The sequence below is a fragment of the Anas platyrhynchos genome, chromosome 13, assembly GCF_047663525.1.
Source record: "Anas platyrhynchos isolate ZD024472 breed Pekin duck chromosome 13, IASCAAS_PekinDuck_T2T, whole genome shotgun sequence".
NCBI lineage: Eukaryota > Metazoa > Chordata > Aves > Anseriformes > Anatidae > Anas > Anas platyrhynchos.
Genome location: NC_092599.1, coordinates 17,608,499 through 17,629,105, shown reverse-complemented (window position 1 = coordinate 17,629,105; position 20,607 = coordinate 17,608,499). Strand labels below are relative to the sequence as shown.

The 20,607-nt window shown below is 37.4% G+C and overlaps 1 protein-coding gene across 2 annotated transcripts in view; it reads right to left on the bottom strand.

The window, feature by feature from the left end:
* SYN2 (synapsin II) overlaps positions 1–19,675 on the bottom strand; it is a 180,668-nt gene extending 160,993 nt beyond the window's left edge. Inside the window, exon 1 of one of the 2 annotated variants that reach the window (XM_038186160.2) lies at positions 19,090–19,675. In XM_038186160.2, coding sequence (XP_038042088.1) covers positions 19,090–19,463 — 374 coding nt within the window. In that variant the 5' untranslated portion in view covers positions 19,464–19,675. The remainder of the gene's footprint in view (positions 1–19,089) is intronic. The other variant, XM_038186159.2, reaches the window with a different exon arrangement.
* Positions 19,676–20,607: the final 932 nt, after the last annotated feature.

Genomic DNA, 20,607 nt, shown 5'->3' with positions numbered 1-20,607 from the left:
TAAAGGTACTATTAATCTGCTGTATGGAACCAGAGAACATGCGTGGGTGTAAGAAAAATGTCTGTAGGCACTAACAGAAGGGAAGGCTACAGAGATTACTGCAGCGTAACCACCCACATACATTTTATCAGAAAAGAGCAGCAGCTGAGTCATGGTGCTGACTTCTGCCCAGAAGAGGGATTTTCTCTGAGCTGAGATACATTTCAGTCATGATTAATTTTCATATTCAGAGGGCTGAATTTCCAGCATTTCAATGTCTACTCAAGGAATTAATAAAAACATATCCTTATTCCCATTTGAAGGGTTAGTGCTATGCTCCCCTTTTCCTCCCAATATATAGCAAAAATTTCACTGAAATCTTAAGGTGAAACAAAATACACTTCCATTAAAATTTGGTGGAAACTTCAAGGTTCATTAATTTCATACAAAAATATATATATATATTTTTAAATATAAGTCATTTCTATTGTACTCAAGGTAGTTTTTGATAAGGTACAAATATGCACAATATTATATGTATACATAATATACATAATATATATTGTATATAATACATAAATATATATATATACATACACACACACACCTATATATATATTACATCAAAGTCTTAAGCAGTCCTGGAAATTCAGAAGAGAGATTCAAACACCAAATTTCTTATGACATAATTGCTTGCAGTAGTATCTACTTCAGAAATGTAGGAAATTTGATCCATATGAAAACTTTTAGTCTTTGCTGTCCATCAGCTGGCAGAAGGTCAATGTCACCTTTCCTGCAACCACTTTCAAATGACAATGAAATTGAATGATAAAACTCCAAAGGCAGGTTCAGAACAGCATATATTATATCATTATAACAATAATAATAAAAAAGGCAATATTATTTAAAGAAAAAAATCAAATTATCAAAGTATACTCTGTTACCCAAAGACTCAATATTTCAAGACAGTCAGCATGCGGAATGCCAGACAAACCTCACTGCAAGTACTTAGCTGAAAACTCTGTTAGTATTTATGAATTTAATTCTAAGTTTGCAAGACTCCCATAGGGATAAATATGCTTTACTACTCATTATAGAACTGTTTGAAAAGCAGTAAAGAAATAATGGTAAACAATAATTCAATGCAGAAACTGAATTTTTTGGTTCATTTTAAGTTCCTCTGTTTTGTATTAGGCCATTTTATTCCACAAATATTTAATCTAAGAAAAATAATCTACTAAAAATCAACCTAAGTACATAAACAAGAAGTTAAAGAAGCATTTAAAAAATGCTCGCTACTTTATTTTCACAATGAAATATAAAACACGTATACCTAGTTCTTGGAATAAACAGAATTCCATTCAGAGTTTTTGAATGAATGTAGACTGCAATTTCTTCATTTTCTTACATTCCCAGGTATTACTGTGTTTTAAAGTAGACTGCATTTTTTTCTACTTTATTAATATTACCGAGTGAAATTTACCAGCCTTCTTTCCCTCAAACAGGCTATTGTTCATGACCTACAATAGACTATTATAAAAGACAGAGCCCCAGAACACACATACAGAAAAATAAAATGCCATTACGGCACAGGGAAGTACACACACGCTGGCTTTATATCTGGCCAGGCAACAACTGAGCAGAATTCAGCGCAGGTTTGCAAAAAGGACCCATCTTTACTGTGGTCTGTGTTCCAGTTTCTAATTTCCAGTCTTGGTAATTCACTATGGCTTTTATTTTCATTAGCAATATTGCATACCTATGCTTATTTTACATATATAATATGTTTAGCATACATATGGTTATCTGTGCTATTCTTCATTCTGTATGTGCTTCTTGGGCAACATGGCTCAATGATGCAGGTAGTTCTGACTAGGATTTAAGTCCACATGCTTCATTTGATTAATTTTCTTGCCTGAGCAGGGTATTTCTTTACTACAAAATTTTAAGAATTCTGAAATTTCAGAGAGTTTTCTACATCTAATCACCACAAGCATTCCTGACTTGTAAGAAAATAAAAAGGAGAATATGGGGTTACCTGTAGCTTCTGTAACTATTGGAAACACTGCAGCTATTTTTCAGCCATTTCCTAGGCTGACACATGATCAATGGCAATAATTACCATATTTCTATTCTGCTCATCCTTGTAGTAGGGAAGCCTTACCTCAAAGCTGACAAATTCATCCTGCTCCTGAATTGTTTTGTAATTTCTAACACTGTCTTACAAATCAAACTCCAGTAACAACTGTTTTTTTCTGATTTAAAAACAATAAAAATAAAAATTTTTCAAAGGTGAATATCTTGTTCAATACATTCTTCCCTGTCTGCCAGCAGAGCTTCTGCTCTAATTCATGTTCTTAGTTGCAAAATATAATAAGCAACTTATACGAGTGTAATTACATCTTGCATATGATTCTGTCTTTAAACAAAATCAGGAGTCAGATGAAGAATTTGACACAACTGATTTATGTTACTTCTTCATGAGTATCCTGCAGTACACTGTAAAAAATTAGTACTTGCTTAATCTATGTAAAATGCTGAGATGCTAAAAATGTACAGACAAAAAGTGTATAAATTGTATAAAGAGTTGTTATGAAAGTATGGTTCCAATATCCTTCAAACTGCATTTGTAAGTCAGTTGATCAGAATGTAGAATGTTTGCTCCTACAGTAATTTCTCTACATTAGCAATTAGAGCACTAAAGGTCTTCTTTATTACCAAAACTATAAGATGCTTCTTAGTACTTAATTTAAACTTTGCTTCACATGCAAATACTACACAAATAAAATTATTATTTTTTTAAACACTAAGAAGATCATAGGAAATCTAGCAAGTAATTTTAGCCTTACAGTGGGATTGGATGCTGGGATAGAGGGAAACACAACTGTGAGTTAAAAATACATTCTTATGAATGAATATTCTAATGAAGTAAAAGCTCTAGTAGTTTTAACTTGCTTTGATAACATTTCTTAAGCAAGGAAAAAGTAATTTCACACAAACAGCAAGCACTCTGCATTATGACAACCTAAATGCAAGTGATATTGTAGTTTAAATATATGTCAAAAAAATAAATTACTCCGGAACTGAACTTATTTCAACATGTCAATAATATAGAGTACATCAGCAGCCAGTTCTGAGAATTTTTAAATCAGTTATTACAAATGGACAAAGGACAATTAATTCTAGTTCATGAAGCAAGTTAACTATATGCCTTTTCAACAAGCTGAGTACATCTTATAACTAAGAGTTGATTGATCAAAATGAAACAAACACTCCATATAAGACTGGGAGCGGAGGAAGTAAAAATAAGCCCTCAAGAAATGTGTAATGGGGAAAACTTTGCTTTGTCATAAGTGTGCGTAACAAAATAAATGTGAGAACCACAAGTAAGCAGAGGAAACAGCTTACAGCTGTTCAAATAGTTTTTAATTTCCATTTTATTTGATTTTTTTGGTCTAACCATCATATTTAAAATGCTATTCATAATAGGCTTTTAGCAGACAACAGAAATTAAGAAAATGTAATGACCATTATTCTAGTAGAGAGAAATTCTGGCAAAGAAACCATCTATCAATGGCTAAGGAACAATCAGATTGGAAGTCTCCATCATTTGATGTACATATGCAACAATATACATCTGATGCATATACGTTTTCCCTTTTTTTTTTGTTACTACTATATATAGAGACATACAACTTCTCAAAGAGAAAAAGGCACAAGTCAAACACATATTTACCCCACCAAAATAATGGAGAGAAGAGTTCAAAAAAATAAAATAAAAAAACTAAGCAATACCTACATTAGCTATATGGATGCTTTATTTAGGCATCAGAAAGGTACTTCTGAGAAAATATGTTTGAATAATGGCAAATATTTTATTTCTAGGTAACTATTTTAAATGTACACTAAGAATTGTGTCACTGTACATTCTGACATGAAATATTCATATAAAAATCTACACTAACTTCTAAATTTTCCAACTGAGAACTCAAGGAAAAAAAAATAATGTAATGTTTTGCAACATAAGACACCACAGTTGATTGCTTGAATTGATTGATTAAATGTCAACATAATCATCTGAACAGAGCTCTCCTTAGCCACAGAGGTACACTGAACATGCAACACCACAATATTGACTTCTATAAATTTAGTCTAGTACATATTTATTTTTGCTTGAAAGATATCTGAATTTATTTATATTTTTTGCACATTTACCTTCATCTCTTAATCTAGAAATTTATAACAAACACATCATTAAATTTTCCTATTAAAAAATTAAAAAAAAAAAAAAGACAAATTAAAGTCATGAGCTTTCCAGAAAAATCAACTGATCCCTAAGAAGTGCTTTGAAATAGAACTTTTGAGTAGTAGCAACTAGTAAAAATTTTATGACTACCCATACTATTTTTCCAAAAAGCTATTGTCATTGGTGACATTTGCAGATACTTAGCTGCTCACATGGAAAAATTACAAGAACAAATAAACATAGGATTTGTTATGACATTCCATACCTCATTAGTAATTTATACCTTTCATTGTCAGTTGCAAACCTCCACGGTAATTTCATGCTAAATGTTCCATTTAGGTTTCAACACAAAGGTCAAATATGAACTGGTTAATAAAAAAAGACAACATGAAATATACAGGTACCTTGAGTTTTCCTCTTCACCCTCTCTAAACAATTTCAATAGCATTCAAGTGAAACCAAAGCAAACTCCAACACATTATTAAATAACATTTTCAGATTTTAAATAGTTCTAGAAGTTTGCTGTAATTTTTCTCAACATAGTTAAGCTAACCAACTACACAATGACCTCAAAATATATTTAGCATTATTAATGGAGACAGCTGACAAAGAGGATTGTAAAAGACAGCAAATGTGCGTCACTAACTTGGTTTAATTTGAGTGTGAATGGAAACAAACAAAACAAAACACACTGTTCCATCCAGAATAAGAAGATCTATATGGGCTGGTCCTGGCTACTGGTACCTTTTTTCCTTTTTTTTTTTTTTTTTTTTAAAGTATATGGATGATGGATGCATTTTTATAATTTTAACCATCTGATCCAAGCTCTTTCTAATCTTTTTTTCCCATTTGCATACTTGAACTGCTACTAGTTTCACATGCATGGATATTTACCCTGAGTTTTCAGGGTACATTTCAGACAAATCAAAAGACTTTGTCCTTGAAATGAAGAACAGTTTTATAAGCTGGACAGCTCTTTCAGAAAAATTAACCCTGATTTACTGCAGAAAGAGACATACATATGTACACGTTTACATGGGTGCACTTTAAGCCCTCTCTTCGTGGTAAATAAAATGAAATCCACTTTATAGATAACTTCATTATCTGTTACAACACACTATCTAAATGCAGATGCAGCAAAGATGTTAACTTTAATCAGTTAGGCATTAAAACAAACTGGTTTTGCTGATTAACATCTTTTACTTTGATGTATCTATTGCACATAATCCTATTTTCCACCATGAAAGTTACTTGCTAAAGTTCTCAAACTGAAAATTTTCTCTTCTAGAAGTAGGGTGTCTAGAGATTAAGAATTTCCAAATCATTTATTAACAAACTATTTGAAAAAACATATTAATTCAAGAAACACAAAAATATGCATTCTATTATAATACTTTGTCAAAATAGAGAGCTTATTAATAAATCAAAAATTCTGCAGTGCACATATTCTAACATGTGGTAAGAATACTGACTCTTTTAAAGATCTCTTTTGCTTACTCAAATTTTCCTTTTTGCTTCTATAATTTTTTTTAATAATTTTCTGTTGCCATCATACATTCTAATACTGCCAGTTATATTAATAGGATGATGACAGTATCTAATTCACTGACTGTCCAAGCTCCAGATTTTAAAAACCAACAGTCTTATCAATGACACAGCATGAACAGTTAGTAAATGTTTACTTGTTTTGATAATACAATAAAATTTCTATATAAGATTCCACTATTTATGTATTTGCAAAAGTGCTACGATGACATACCTAAAAAGCATACATGCAAACAAAACACCAACGCAGATCTTTTCTATGCCACTGACCAGGATTCAAGTATTGGTTGTCAATTTAACATCTAGACAAACTGCCAAACAAGGTGACAGTGAGTACCTCTCACTTCCTGAGAGGTGGCTCTACATTTATTACTCTCTGCAATAAGACCACTTTATGACTCCTCATGCATGGACATACATATTTACATTACATTTTATGCAAATAAATACACTTATAAAAATAATTTTGTGTTTACAAAAATTGGATACTGCAGATGACCTAATATATGATGTTAGATTATCTCAGCTATTCTGAACAAAAACCCTAGCACTAAGAACATGACAAATACATTAACACTAAGATTCTTAGAATTATTTCAAGTCTTTTATCAAATAATTAGGGGGAAAAAAGGCCAGTCAAAGCAATGTAAACTTATAAATGTAACACTTATAAACACTGTTGCCTGAGATAGGAGGTCTAGGTGCAAACAGTCCTGGTAACTTATTTGAAAAGTTATGACTGTGTCTTTTAGAATTATTGTTCTGTCCTTTGAAAATATTTTCTCAGTACAAATTAGATTCACTTCCCTTCAAATTTCATTTCAAAATTAAGAAACTGTAAAGGAGCATTTCAATGAAGTGATATGCTTTAAATTTCACACTGGTGTTTGTTAAGCAGCTATATGCATGAAGTCTTCATGCCATCTTGACTGACAGACAGCAGTTTGCCATATGTTTTTTTCAAAGGCTGAAACCAATACTGGAATTCTACTCCACAGAAAACATCGTAAGTCTATTGTTCTAAATCATCCAAATGAGAAATGCCTAACAAAAGCTCTAGAATAAGCCTACATTATCCTGATTATCAACCCACCTCAAAGATGGCATACCAGAAAACAGAGATTTAACTGTAATTACAACATAAAATTACACACCGCCTGCATTTCAGAATAACAGTCTCTAATGTGTTTATTCTATATCATCAGCTTTCCAGGCTACTGTAATTGAGATATATGGGCTCTACAACCAAGGGACTTGGACAATTCAGTTTCAAAATCAATCACACAGGAATATCCCATTTTGCTCTGTAGTAGCATTTTACTCTGAAAGCTACTTGGTACCTGATATGTATTCAATATCCCACCTAACAGCCAAGGATTTGGAGACTTCAAATGTGTACTTTCTAATGGGTCGTGCTACTCTGAAGAGAAAAAAAAAAAGTGCAAACAAACAACAACAACAAAAAACCAAACACTTTAATAAGCTGCCTAACTTTCTGGAAAGGACTTCCAACAAAAAAGCCTAGACAAGCACCATAGGACTTATGTTGAAAAAGACAGTTGTAAGATCCTCACCAATCCAAGAACAGACCTGCAGTCTGTCCTCCTACCTACCCATTTCAAGAACAAATACCAACCTAGTGGAATTTATTTTAACAAAGATAATGTAAATCTCAATATACATTAATTGTAATTAATATTAGTCTTGCTCTAAACTTCTCTAAAATATTACCACTGCCAAGAATACTAATCTGACCCTCTTGTATGTTGAGCTGTTGGTAGTTTATACTTGGACATATCTTCCTGAGTAGGGAAACAAGCCAGTATGGAAATTCTAGAGTAGGGATCAACTGAAAGAATTTAAATAGAGTGTAACCTCACACAAAATACTGAATCTCTAATACTCATGCTTTCTATCATTACAACCAATAGAAGAGATTTTGCAGGTAACCTTTCTAACCAGTGGCATAATGAAAGAGCCTCCATTTATTCCAGTGCACCCCAATAGTACCAGAATGACAGAATTATGACTACAGAAATATTATCTACTAGTGAAAATTCTTTTTTTTTTTTTTGAAGTGTGCATACCTATCTATACACATATCTATTTGTGCACACACACACAAACACACACTTCTTCATAATGCTCGCACAATACTATTAAAGCAATTTTGATGACTTATAATCACCTTAATTGGAAGCCATAACACAGAAAGAATGACGGGGCACTTCTTGGACCAGGGAACCACTGTATTTTCAGATGTGCATGGAAAGAGCATCCCAACTTGCACTCCATTCTGAAACACCTACTCAGAAAGTTACAGGGATACAAACACTTTGGTTCCTGGACACATCTACACACAAGTGTAACTTGGATTTTATTACTACCTGTGCCACAAGTTTTACTCATGTCTTTTCTGCACTCACACTCTCAGCAAAAACTAAACTAATTATCTGCAGCAGTTTTCCAAGAAGCAGCACACATTGCTGATATTTACTTAATGATTGTTTATATTCAATTTGAAATTACATAAAAGCATGCGCCCCTATTCTAATCATGCCTATTTAACAAATAAACAAGAGCTGCATACAAAATGAGACAAATTGGCTTAACTCAGAAATCCAGAAGCCTAAAGGTTAGTCTAGCAATAAAGATTTATCAGTAGCCTGTCAGAAAGTGAGTGCCCCACTCTGAAAACAAAGCATAAATCAGCTATAAAGGATGACTACTGCCATGCCTAATAAAATAAAACCAAGTCTCTACTTAGCCTTTACTGCATCCATGTTCTGTTGCTGTTCAGATCATGTCGATTCACTTTTTAAAAATGCATTACACAACATTTTGTTACTACAGTTCTTAATGGATGTAATGAGTTTTCTTCACTACGAGCAATGGAAACAACTTCCTATTACAGTTTTAAGTACTCATTAGGAAACTGTACCTATTTTAAAGGAAAAAAAAAATCATATCTGTTCACTGACAGATTCCCTAATGCTTGCTTACTTACATTTGCTCCATTTCTGTAAAGGCAAGATCTTAAAACTTGTTTTTAAGGACCAGAATCCGTAAATTGGCATACTTAATTTAAAAATCTATTATTTTATTTCAAATCATTGCATGTGGATCCTTTAGAACAAAATTAAGCTATTTAAAATACTTCATCTGAGGTACAGATTAAAATATTTTTAAAATTACTTTCATCACCTGATAAAAATTCAAAGTAGTGTGTGCACTTTTGAATTTATTTTTATTTTTATTTTATTTTATTTAGTTTTAACTCCTTTTAGCAATCAATCCAGTTGGGATATAAGATCTAGTGGTAACTCAGGCAGCATCAAAATGGAACAGTCATTTCAGAAATTCATTTTAATGGTTAGACCATCTTCTTCCCTCCCTTAGAACAGATACATAACACACACACACAAAAAAAAAAAAAAAAAAAGATTTCCCGACACATTACATAGGAGCAGCATAGGATGGAGGTGAGGAGTGCAATGTACAAACATAAACTATGCCTTTCAAAACACTGAGTCAATTATAAGACTGAAATATGACTGGTAAGAAAAACAAAAATAAGAAAACACGAATGCAGGAGTCTACATTCTTGACATTTCGGAGAAGAAATGGGACCCACTGAACTCGCCAGTGTGTTCCTGCAATGAGAAGGAGAACATAAAAATCCATTTCCTTCCAGGACAGAATCTCTTCACACCTCAAAAAACAAGTCATGTTCTGAGGATCAATAGTGGGGGGCTTGGTGCATTGCAGGGACTGTACCCAAACTGTCTTTTGTTGCAATTTCTGGCACCAGACTGGCTGACGGTGGCACACAACATTTTTATTCTTCCTATCTATTTCATTAGAGGTGAAAAAGGGGTGATCACACCCCATTAGGCACCAAGCATTACACAGTATTTGTTTGTTTTACAAAAACAGGGAAAGTATGCTTACACCTCTGTCTGCACTAAGTCCTAATGTCCACAGAGGGAAGAAAGAGCCTGAATTCTGCCACTCTTATAGCAGCAGGAGAACGCAGCAATTTACCAAAAAAAAAAAAAAAAAAAAAAAAAAAAAAAAAGCTGAGTCCAAATGCACGTGTTCAGAGGTGAAAATAGTAAAGAGAACATCATTCTCACCCATTCCCAGCTGCACTTAAGTAACAACCTTAAGCAATTTAAGTGACACCCCATGGATCATATTCTTCAGTCACTGGCACACTGGAAGAAAGATGAAGACAATTTGGAGGGGGCAAAGGAACAGCCTTCAAAAATGGAAGTTCCATCTTCTTCAGCGCTATCCACTGGATCCTTCCATAAAATGAATCCCACTTCTGCCAATGTTTTTAATTCAAGAAGGAATAGAGTAAGCAGGTATCCTCTGATAGCCTTGATCAGCTAACCTGCCCTGCCAGCCCCCTTGCTGACAGGCAGCCACAATCACAATGCAAGCCCTGGATATCTCACATTACTGCCTGACACTGCTCAAACCAAAATACCCAGCCTTACGTACAGCTTGAGGGCCAATCCTGTTCTGCTTCAGATGTTGTTCTGCCCTGAAAATCAGCACCCTCTTCCAAGATCCTCCTGTGCACATTAAAGAGACCCCCCCAGAGCAATATCAAATGGAACAGCTGCAAGTTCCACTGCTGCAAAATTACCAGAAGTGTTCAAAGGAGCTAACAGTAGCAGATTTGTAAAAGCAGTAGCTCATTACTAAAAGCAACAAGTTAGCAAATCTAATACTCCTATCTTTACAAAACATGCTCTAGCAGCACTAGAATCAGATGAAAAAGGTCCCAGGTTGGTCTGTAAGGAAAACCAGGAAGACCCACTTTAGATTTCACAGAATCACAGAATTTCTAAATTGGAAGAGACCTCAAGATCATTGAGTCCAACCACTAATGCTAACAGTCCTCCACTAAACCATATCCCTAAGCTCTACATCTAAACGTCTTTTAAAGCCCTCCAGGGATGGTGACTCCACCACTTCCCTGGGCAGCCCGTTCCAATGCCTCACAACCCTCTCAGTAAAGAAGTTCTTCCTAACATCCAACCTAAACCTCCCTGGTGCAACTTCAGCCTGTTCCCCTCGTCCTGTCACCAGGCACGTGGGAGAACAGACCAACCCCCACCTCACTACAGCCTCCTTTAAGGTATCTGTAGAGATCAATAAGGTCGCCCCTGAGCCTCCTCTTCTCCAGGCTGAACAAGCCCAGCTCCTTCAGCCGCTCCTCGTAGGACTTGTTCTCCAGGCCCCTCACCAGCTTTGTCTGGTTCTTTATAGGACTGCATCTTCTGAATAAGAAGGTTCTTTATTAAGACTGCATCTTCTGAATTATCATTCATATAGCTTTTGCTTGCAAAAATATGAAAACCAGTTTGACATTAGTCACCAATTTTTTGTTAGGAATCAGAGTATTCATCAACACAGCTTATGAATATTTCTGCATCAGCCAGGCAGGGACACACTTGCGGTGAAAGTGGGTATTGTAAAATAGAGAAAAGAAAACAGTCTTTCCATCTTTTGCAAAATCTCAAATTAGTCTACAGTTCATGTTATCATGAATACCCACCCTCCCTCTGCTCCAGCTGGCTGTCTAAAAGTGCACTGCTTTCTTCTGAGAAGTGAGTTTGACTCAGCGCAGATAAAGCTGCTTAATTAGCAAATGAAGCAGTGCTATCAAGCAAATATTTTACATTCTAGACCATGCTATAACATTGACCTCCAGCTTACGACATTTGTAAAGTCATATCACCTTCTTGCACATTCTTTTCACTCTACAAGTAGCCTCTCATCTTTGGAAGCAATATCATTATTTCAGGTAATATTTACTTCATAATTTATTACCTCTCTTTTTGAAATCTACAATATGGTTCTCCTTGCCATTTTACTCTTTTCAGTTCTTTATAACTACTTTACCTACTTCTATTTACCCTTTCATCCAGCAGTTTTCATCCAGCCAAGTCTAGAAAACTTCTTCAGAGGTTCTGTAACCAAATACAACCTTCTATATTTGTAGTTTTCCTCATCAGGCACAACTTTGTACTCAAACACAACTTTTCACTAAAGTCTTACCTTTTTAAAGTCTTATCTTTTTTTTTTTTTTTTTTTTTTTTTTAAATTCAGGTTGTGGTGTATCTTATCTACAAACATAAAAATCTAAATCATCTACTTCAGTTATATTAAAAACCCATTTCTGTAGTTTAGAGCATTCACAGTGGGCAGGCTGGCTGAATAACTAAAGTTGATAAACTTTAAGAGGAGGGCCACGAGGATGATCAGAGTAACTGATCTGTAAGTAACTGTCTCGTACTATTAAGAACTGAGTACTAAAAATGCAGAAACTGAAGTAATTACATGAAGAATATATTGATAATTAGAATATTTAGCATCAGTCTTTTGGAGAAACATGATTTCAACAAAAATGTGTACAGTCATGTTGTCCTACATTGTTTACAGAATAATATCTGTTTAAAACAGAAACAACTCAAAATATAGAGTCCTCTAGACACACTTCACTTTTCAAGAGGATCAGTAAGAAATCTAACAATGTTTTTGAATAACTTTTGTTTCATGCTGTTCCTGTTTCAATAAATGATCTTTATTTGCCACTGGTAAATTTTAAAGTTCTGAATCATAGCAGAATTTATTATTTAACTTAAGTGTAAAGTCCTAAAAGCCATTATCTCCCACTTTAATCTTGTAGCTTTGAATTATACCTACCTGAAAACTATTAGTTACTTACTTGCCAGTTTTTCCATTTCTTTTCCATTAACAGAAACATTAGAAGGAAACATCAGCAAATAGATTTTTTTTTTTTTGAAAATCACTTATAGAGCTAAACATGTCATTGTAGGTTTCATTAAGTTTCAGAAATGTTGGTGGTCTCTTTAGAGACTAAAAATAGGTTCACTAAGATTCTGAGCACATAGGGAGAAAAATGTCTAAATTTCTAATCAGCATATCATGCACATTAAGAAATAACATTACAACATTAAAGAGCTTGTTTAGACAGAGAAACACACATTTTGGAAGACAAAAGCATTTCCCAGTAAGAGCTTTGGGTTTTTTTTTTGGTCTTTTTTTTTTTTTTTTTAATATCTTGTCAAAAAGGCAATCTCCATCATGTACTGTGTTTTACTATTTATACTAAAGCAAAGCATCCAAGTATTACACATGACAGAACTGTAGATAAACTGAAAACCCTCTGGAATCTTTTCTTACATTACCTTCAAATACTAGTACACACGTTGTCTGGTGGAGAATGGTATCAGTGGCCATTTCAGAGTATAGAGCTGAAATACAACTTGCATGAGATTGCTGTATACTACAAATTCAGATTTGTTAACATATTACATGATGTACTTCAGTTAGTGCAGGTGCATATCCTTGTTCTCATGTTCTTGCCCAGCACCCATTTATATATATATATATATATATATATATATATATATATATATATATATATATAAATATATATATATAGAGAGAGAGAGAGAGGGGAGTGGGGGGAGGACAAAGACCAATTAACAATGCTCATTGGGCTATACTTTCACCCCTTTGGTAAAAACAAACAGACAAACAGATTGAGTTGTTCACATCTAATAAGGAGAGAGAGTTCAAAATAAATTTTTTTAAAACAACTTAAGTTGTATAATCTGTGTGCCCATCTGTCCTCCCAGCCAGCAGAGAGGTGTGCTGCTTGTGCTCACAGTAACCTTTGCTTATGCCTCCATCTTTTTGTTATTAATGATGCTATTTTGATTGCAAAATGCAGAGCCTTAATGTAGAGTTAAAAATCACAGAATTGTCTAGTTGGAAGAGACCTCCAACATCACCGAGCCCAACCTCTGACCTAACACTAACCAGTCCTCCACTAAACCATATCACTAAGTTCTACATCTAAACATCTTTAAAGACATCCAGGGATGGTGACTTAAGCACTTCCCTGGGCAGCCCATTCCAATGCCTAACAACCCTTTCAGTAAAGAAGTTTTTCTTAATATCCAACCTAAAAACTTCAGAATGCGGTGGGAAGTAGTACTGGTCTTATTACCTGGTTGTAAGAAGCTGCCTAAGCACGTATTGACTTAACTTAACATCTGGTTGCCATCCCCTTTTTAGAGGACTAGGAATTTAGTCCAAAGGCCAAAACTGTAATTAGATTGCCACACAGACAACTTTTTAAGATTCAGATGAACCTCCTCACAAAGATCACTTCAAAACACGAAGTCATATGAAGCAACAATTAAAGAGAAAAAAAGGTAACATCTTTATCAATGTTGCTAAATTTCAGGGGATGAAGGAACCTGTTTCCTCCTTGCAAGACAGTTAGAGCACTACGCCAAAGCAAAGTTGCTTTTCCTTTCGTATTAAGAGTTTCTTGTTGCAAAAAGCACAGCAGTTCTTAATTAATATTTTAAAGTAATAAAAGTAACTTCTATTCTATTGTCTTTCTTCCTATATAAAATACATATACTGGTAAGATTACCTTCACTGTATACTCATTGCCTGAAGGCACATATCTACATTTAGCGATTCTTAAGACCTCACACCTTTCTAAAAATCAGTCTCCCTATACCTCTGCAACACAGTAGTCCCTTCCTTGGCCAGCTTTCAAAAGCTTCTCACCTTCAGCCCCTAGATGAGTTCTAAGAGACTCTCCCTCTGCGTAATCACTACTGCTTACACAGCTTGTCCATGTCCTGGGCTTTCCTCCCCACTTCACATGGTGTCTTTATATGTTATACGAGTAGCACTGTGCTTTGCAATGCCAGGAGGCTAGCAAGAGCTCCTTCTACAGAGTATCATCCTGCTGCTACCCAGAAGATAACCTAGACCTCTGTCAAAGCAGTTGCCCTCATTGCTAAAATCTAAGTGACACCTTCCCAAACTAGAAAACTTGCTAACAGAAGACTTGCACTGAATGCAAGAAATAGCGCAGTTACTAAATCAACATGTTACTACCAAATAAAATGAATTCTAATGCTAGTTCAAGTTCATTCAGGAAATATTCATAACCTAATTGGATATGCACAATTGAACCAACCCTACAGGAATTAAATAAATAAATAAAACTTCATTGTAGCATGCAAGTTATTTGGCAGTTACCCTTATATACAATAACTCTGTACATATAATTGAGTACAACTATTTTCCTCCTTCTAGTTGCCTGGAAAATAGGAAAAACAAACAAACAAAAACCTCATTCTACTCACTTGAGTAAATTTTTGTATCATAAACACGTGTCTTTCTGCACTAAGACAATGCTTTCAAACTAAAAACATTATGATGAGCAATGTTTGCTCATAAATAATTCAATAGTTTTAAAATAGAAAGCTTTCTGTTCACACAAGATTTGTACCAGCCATTTGGAAATGATCTTCTGCGCCTATCTAAAGATAAGTAACTACGAAAGCAGTAAACATTATAGGAAATGCACAATTATCAGGGGTGGCAGTACTGATACTTCCAAGGAGATTTGTGCTTAAAAAAATAGGAACACATTTTTTCCATCTGATTCTTTTTATAGTTTCATCGTTAACAGCCAATGAGTCTTACATTTAATCTTTAAAGCATGAGAGCAGCCAACCAGTACTTTCTTTTCAATATTGAAGCAGCTTTCTAAATATTACACATAAGCTTTCAATAAGGAGAATACTCTATGCACACATTTTGGCACCTCGCCACTGATGTACACCCGCTAATCAATTGCTTGTACAGCACTAAATATTCAGTACATTTTGTATACAGAACAAAATGGTTATCTCCTGAGAAAATTATACGCATTTTTAAATAAATGTAGCTAGCTGGCAGCTTGGGGCACTTACTGCAGACCAACAGCTAGAAAAGAAGAATTAAAAGAACAGGCTAAGCAAAACACCGAAATTTTGTTTCAGCTCTGTCACTAGGCTCTTGGATGACCTTGAGCAAAAGATATTACTTCTCAGTTTCTTCCATTTATAAAAATATCAAAACCTATAAAATGATCAGGTTGAAGTCTATTATATAAAATGATTATTAAACATCAAATTGGTTCTTGAAGCTTTCCCTTCCCCAAGAGATCCATTAAATGCCTGTGAATCATAAGTTTTTTCCATCAAAATTACTTACTTCTACATTTTAATTACTTTGCAAGGTTCTCAACTAGATGTGGTAACTCAGGAATGGGTTCTGGACATCAATGAAGGTATTAAAAATGTCTGTTCAATACACAGCTGCAGATGAAAAGAATGTGACATTAAAATGCATAAGAACGGGCCACAAAATAAGATGAGCTTTCTAATGCATTCATATGAATGAATACTGCTGTTTCATTTGAAGGAGCGTTGGCATTACAAGTCACCCCTTCTTCATGGTGATAGTCTAGAACGAGAGAAAGCTTCAGAGATAATTGATGGAAATGATTGTTATTTTCTTTCACCTTTGGACCAAAGGATCATTTACTGTAGAAGGGGACTAGAAAAAAGTACTCCATGAGAACCAGAACCAATGAAGATAGCTTGTTTTGGATTTGTCTCTGGTAGTTGACTGAAAGCTTTAGCCTGTTTTCATTTTTTCCCCTTCACTTGTCATTGAGGCAGGTGTAGTGGTACTAAAAGATACAAAGACTTTTGGCTTATTTTGCAGTGTTGTCTTTATTAGAAGTCCATAAAGGTCTTTCTCATCTACGTAGCTGCAAGTTTCCGAAGAACCTGTAAGAAAATAAGCTTTTTTCACAGCTCTCACACGCCATTGATTGAGTGCCACTGGAGAAAAGAGAATGGTTTGACAGGATGACTGCATTTGCTCTCTTTCCTTAAAGAGTAAGACAATATAGTGTGGTAAAAATATGCAAATTAGTACCATATAAGTTTCCAATTTTTCCCCCATCCTATACCATAAAAATAAAGAAACTGAAAAAAGAGAATTTCAAAACCTGTGAAAGGACAAACTTGTTAAGACAAGAAAATTATAAAAGAAGTCACCTAGATCAAGATTAAAAAATGCAAGCAACAACCAGATATTTATTTATTTGTAAAATATCCCGTATGCATCCAATAGCAACAACAACGATATTAGAAAGGTTATTAAAACTCAGACCTCAAGCATGAGTCTCTAATAGAAATTAAAATATACTAGAAGCAAAATGCACTTTTGATGCTAGAAGTAAGGGGTTATATCCTTTGCTCACAAAATAAGGTGTTTAATACATCCTCTGGAGCTTGCTAAAAAGAGAATACTGAATTAGTAGGATTTCATTACGATCCAGATTGAAATTCTCTTCTTTCTATCTAAACTGCAACCCAAAGGCAATTGCCCAAAAGGACATTTTGAATTGAAGATAAACACAACACAGCTCAAAACTCCCACCATATAATCCTCTTCTCAGGATTAATGCAAAGCAGCTGCAGTCGTTTCTCATGAATCTACCTTGACTCAAGAGTACTTGGTAATTTTTGCTGTTGTTGTTGTTATTTATGGCATTTTTTTAGTGTATCACATGACAGCAGATCTCTATACCTCATCTTGCTAAACCGTACGTCAATGCATCATGCCAGGCAGGGTAGCTGGTGTGATAGCCATCTGATCATTGTAGTTTATCTATTGCCAGTTCCAATTTTTCAATATTTTTTTTCAAATTGTCACTAATAATCACGTTCCAAGCCTGCTCATAAATATGATATAGACAAAATCTATTGCAGTTCAGTACACGTCAATCTGGATGTCCATAATTCCAAAGATATGGAATAAACTTTTCTGCATATATTTCTAGAGTACATGCATCTATATTACAATACTGATTTTAAAATCCCCAATTAAAAAGTGATTAGCTTTTTGGAGGGGAAAGAGCCAGTACCAGCACAATAACAATAAACTGCTCTTTCTAGAACTACTACATATCCACATCACATACTAAGAAGAGGGAAAAAAAATAAAAAAGAAGAAACAGGGACAAGGAGTAACCTTGTGTATATTTGTGAATGCATGTAGTCTCCTTTCTGAAGTGCAGTTGGTGACATTCACAAAACAGACCTTTAAAAGCTTTGCTATTGCTGATAAATAGTGTTCATATCAGATGCATTTATGAGATACGTAGAACATGCCACGATTATAATACACAGGCTGGCTTCAGTACTTATAGAAAGATGTTACCAGAAACAGACATTACAAACATACAGAGTTATTTAATTTACCAAGCAAAAACATTTTCACTGTAGAATATTAAATAAATGTATCTGCAAGGCAGTGAGCAGTGTCCATGGATGCATCTCCATGACGTAGGTACAGAGGCTTTCTTTAGTCTGGCAGATACAACAACCTTGTATGTTTTTGTGTTTTTTTTTCTTCTCCAAAAACAAACAAAAACCCCAAAACAAACAAGAAACATAACAGGTAACATTGCTAACAATAACATTTGCTATAGGCAACACCGTTTTTATTAGGCTTTAATTTCTGTTTCAAGTATTTTATTGAAGTGCCATTTTAAAGCAAATTGTATAAAATCAGAGATGCTTAAGTCCGCCCAGACAGTAAGGTTACACATTTGAGAAGCTGACAATAAAATCAGAGACCCACAATCCGATACGGATGATGTCAGTGCTGTAACAACATACTTGTTTTACTCAGTATTATTTTTAGGCACCTTTAAGACACGATATACTGTAATTGGCAACACCGAACAGGATGATTCACAGCTTGATGTGTAAACACTGGTTATCGGGAAATAAGATAGCGTATGATTACTAAACGTGCACCCTTCCTATAACCACAGCGTTCAGGGATGTCATACGTGACCAGCGGGTCTGGAAAAGCTACAGCCTCTCTTGCTGGTAGCACTCAGGCACGGGAAGAGACGAGTTGACATACAAGTTCTGGCGTTGTAAATGGCACGTATCGTGTGACTGTAGTGGAAGCAAAACACCCACCCCGCACCAAACCCGCGGAGTTAATTAACCCCGCCGCACACATTCACATTCACAGGCTGAGGGCTCGCCGGCAGCCTCCCGAAGGACCTTCACCCCGAGACGCATTTCAGGAGCCGCAGCAGCAGCGGCGCGCTGCGCACCACAACAAGCCCGCTCAGCAGCCTGAATCCCCACAGAACCCCTGGCAGAGACACCCCGACCCCCTCCGCTGCTGACACGAGCTGTTTATCTCGCTAGGCAGCGCGGTGCACACGTTTTACCGGGGCTGCTGTCGGAGCAGGAGCCCCCACGCTCGGCTGCCCCGGCGGGGTCCGCGCCGCACCTGGCGCCCCCCCGGGGGGTCCCGCAGCCCCCCGCGGATGGGGCCGGGCTGTGAGGGGCAGGGGCCGCAGCGGGGAGGGGGGCACCTACCAGTCCGTGTGCGGCTCGTCGATGACCAGCAGCAGCTTGAACTTTCTGCCGGCGGCCGAGGAGCCGGCGGAGGACGGGTCCACCAGCCCGGCCGAGGCCGCCGTCTGCTTCACGGCGTTGGAGAGCGAGCTGAAGAAGCTGCTGCCCGCCGACTGCTGCTGCGGCGGCGGCTGCTGCTGCTGGGGGGGCGCCGACTGCGGCGGCTGCCGGCGCTCCGCGGCCGGGGAGCCCGAGGCAGGGGCCGAGGAGGCCGAGGGAGGCGGCGGCGGCGGCGGCTGCTGCGGCTCGGGCCGCTGCAGGTCGGTCATGTAGCCATTGGGCAGGTTGGCGATGAAGCTGCTGTCCGAGAGCCTGCGCCGCAGAAAGTTCATCATCTGGCCGGGCGAGAGAGAGGGCGAAGCTGCGGCGAGGAGCGAGGAGCTGGAGGGAGGGAGCGAGGGCGGGCGGGCTGGCTGGCAGCCGGGCGCCGCGGCGGGGCTGTGCGATCCGCAGCCGGGCTCGGTCGCAGCCTCACTGCCGGCCGGGGCGGGGGCGGCGCTGCCTTCGCGTCCCTTCCCTTCCCTTCCCTTCCCGTCCCTTCCCTCACCACAGCGCCGCGGCCGACGGCTGCAGCGGCTGGCGCGCGCCCGCCGCTCCCGCCCGCCTCCAGGCGGCAGCCGCGAGAGGAGCGGGGCCGCGCGGCCGCCTCAGCGCCGGGCACAGCGGCTGCGGGAGGGTCGCTGCGGGGAGGGAGACAGGGCAAGGCCGGGCGCTGCAGCCGCTCCCGTCACGTCTCCGAAACGCTCCGTCCCCGGGAGCGGCCGCCGCAGCCCCGGGCGGCACTCCGCCTCCTCCACGGCGGGCCTCGTGATGATACTTGAAGGAAAAAAGTTTAAGGAAGGCGACGCAGTGCGTGTGCGAGGCGATGCTGCGTTGTCAGGAGAAGGACGTGCATGGTCACAGCCCGAAGGTGCAGGCTGGGCCTTGCCTACTTTAAAGTCTGTTTCACCTCAGTCATGCATTTAAACGGAAAAGCCTGACAGACGCCCTCAGCGTAACACACACCTTTATCCCAGATACATACCTGCAAAATATTTTGCAACTGATCTTTGCGTGCCCTAGTGAATGTAACAGGTGCTCCAGCACTATACACGGCAAATGCATGCAGCAAAGGTCTTTTCAGGTCAGAAATTTGATAAAGCTTTCTCAATAAAACTTCCACAGTTTAAAGTTTATGCGTTCAAAGGTATAACAGCCTGGGATTCTTTCAAGAATCATTGAATTTAGGAACGTTGATAACAAAATACAGTATCAAGGCTATTAAAAATACCTTTTAAACACCACAGAAACTGGGGGAGGCAGTGGGGGATTCGTGCTGCTGAGCCACAACACAGGCCATGGGTAGGTACAGCTTTTAAGGGCACAAAAGTTTAAACAAGACGAACAAGCTGAGGCTACTGCTGCAGTTTGAGTGTTCCTGGCATTTCCCTCAGCTGTGGCTCATGCTTCTAAAGGAGTCATGGAGCTACTCCTGTACCT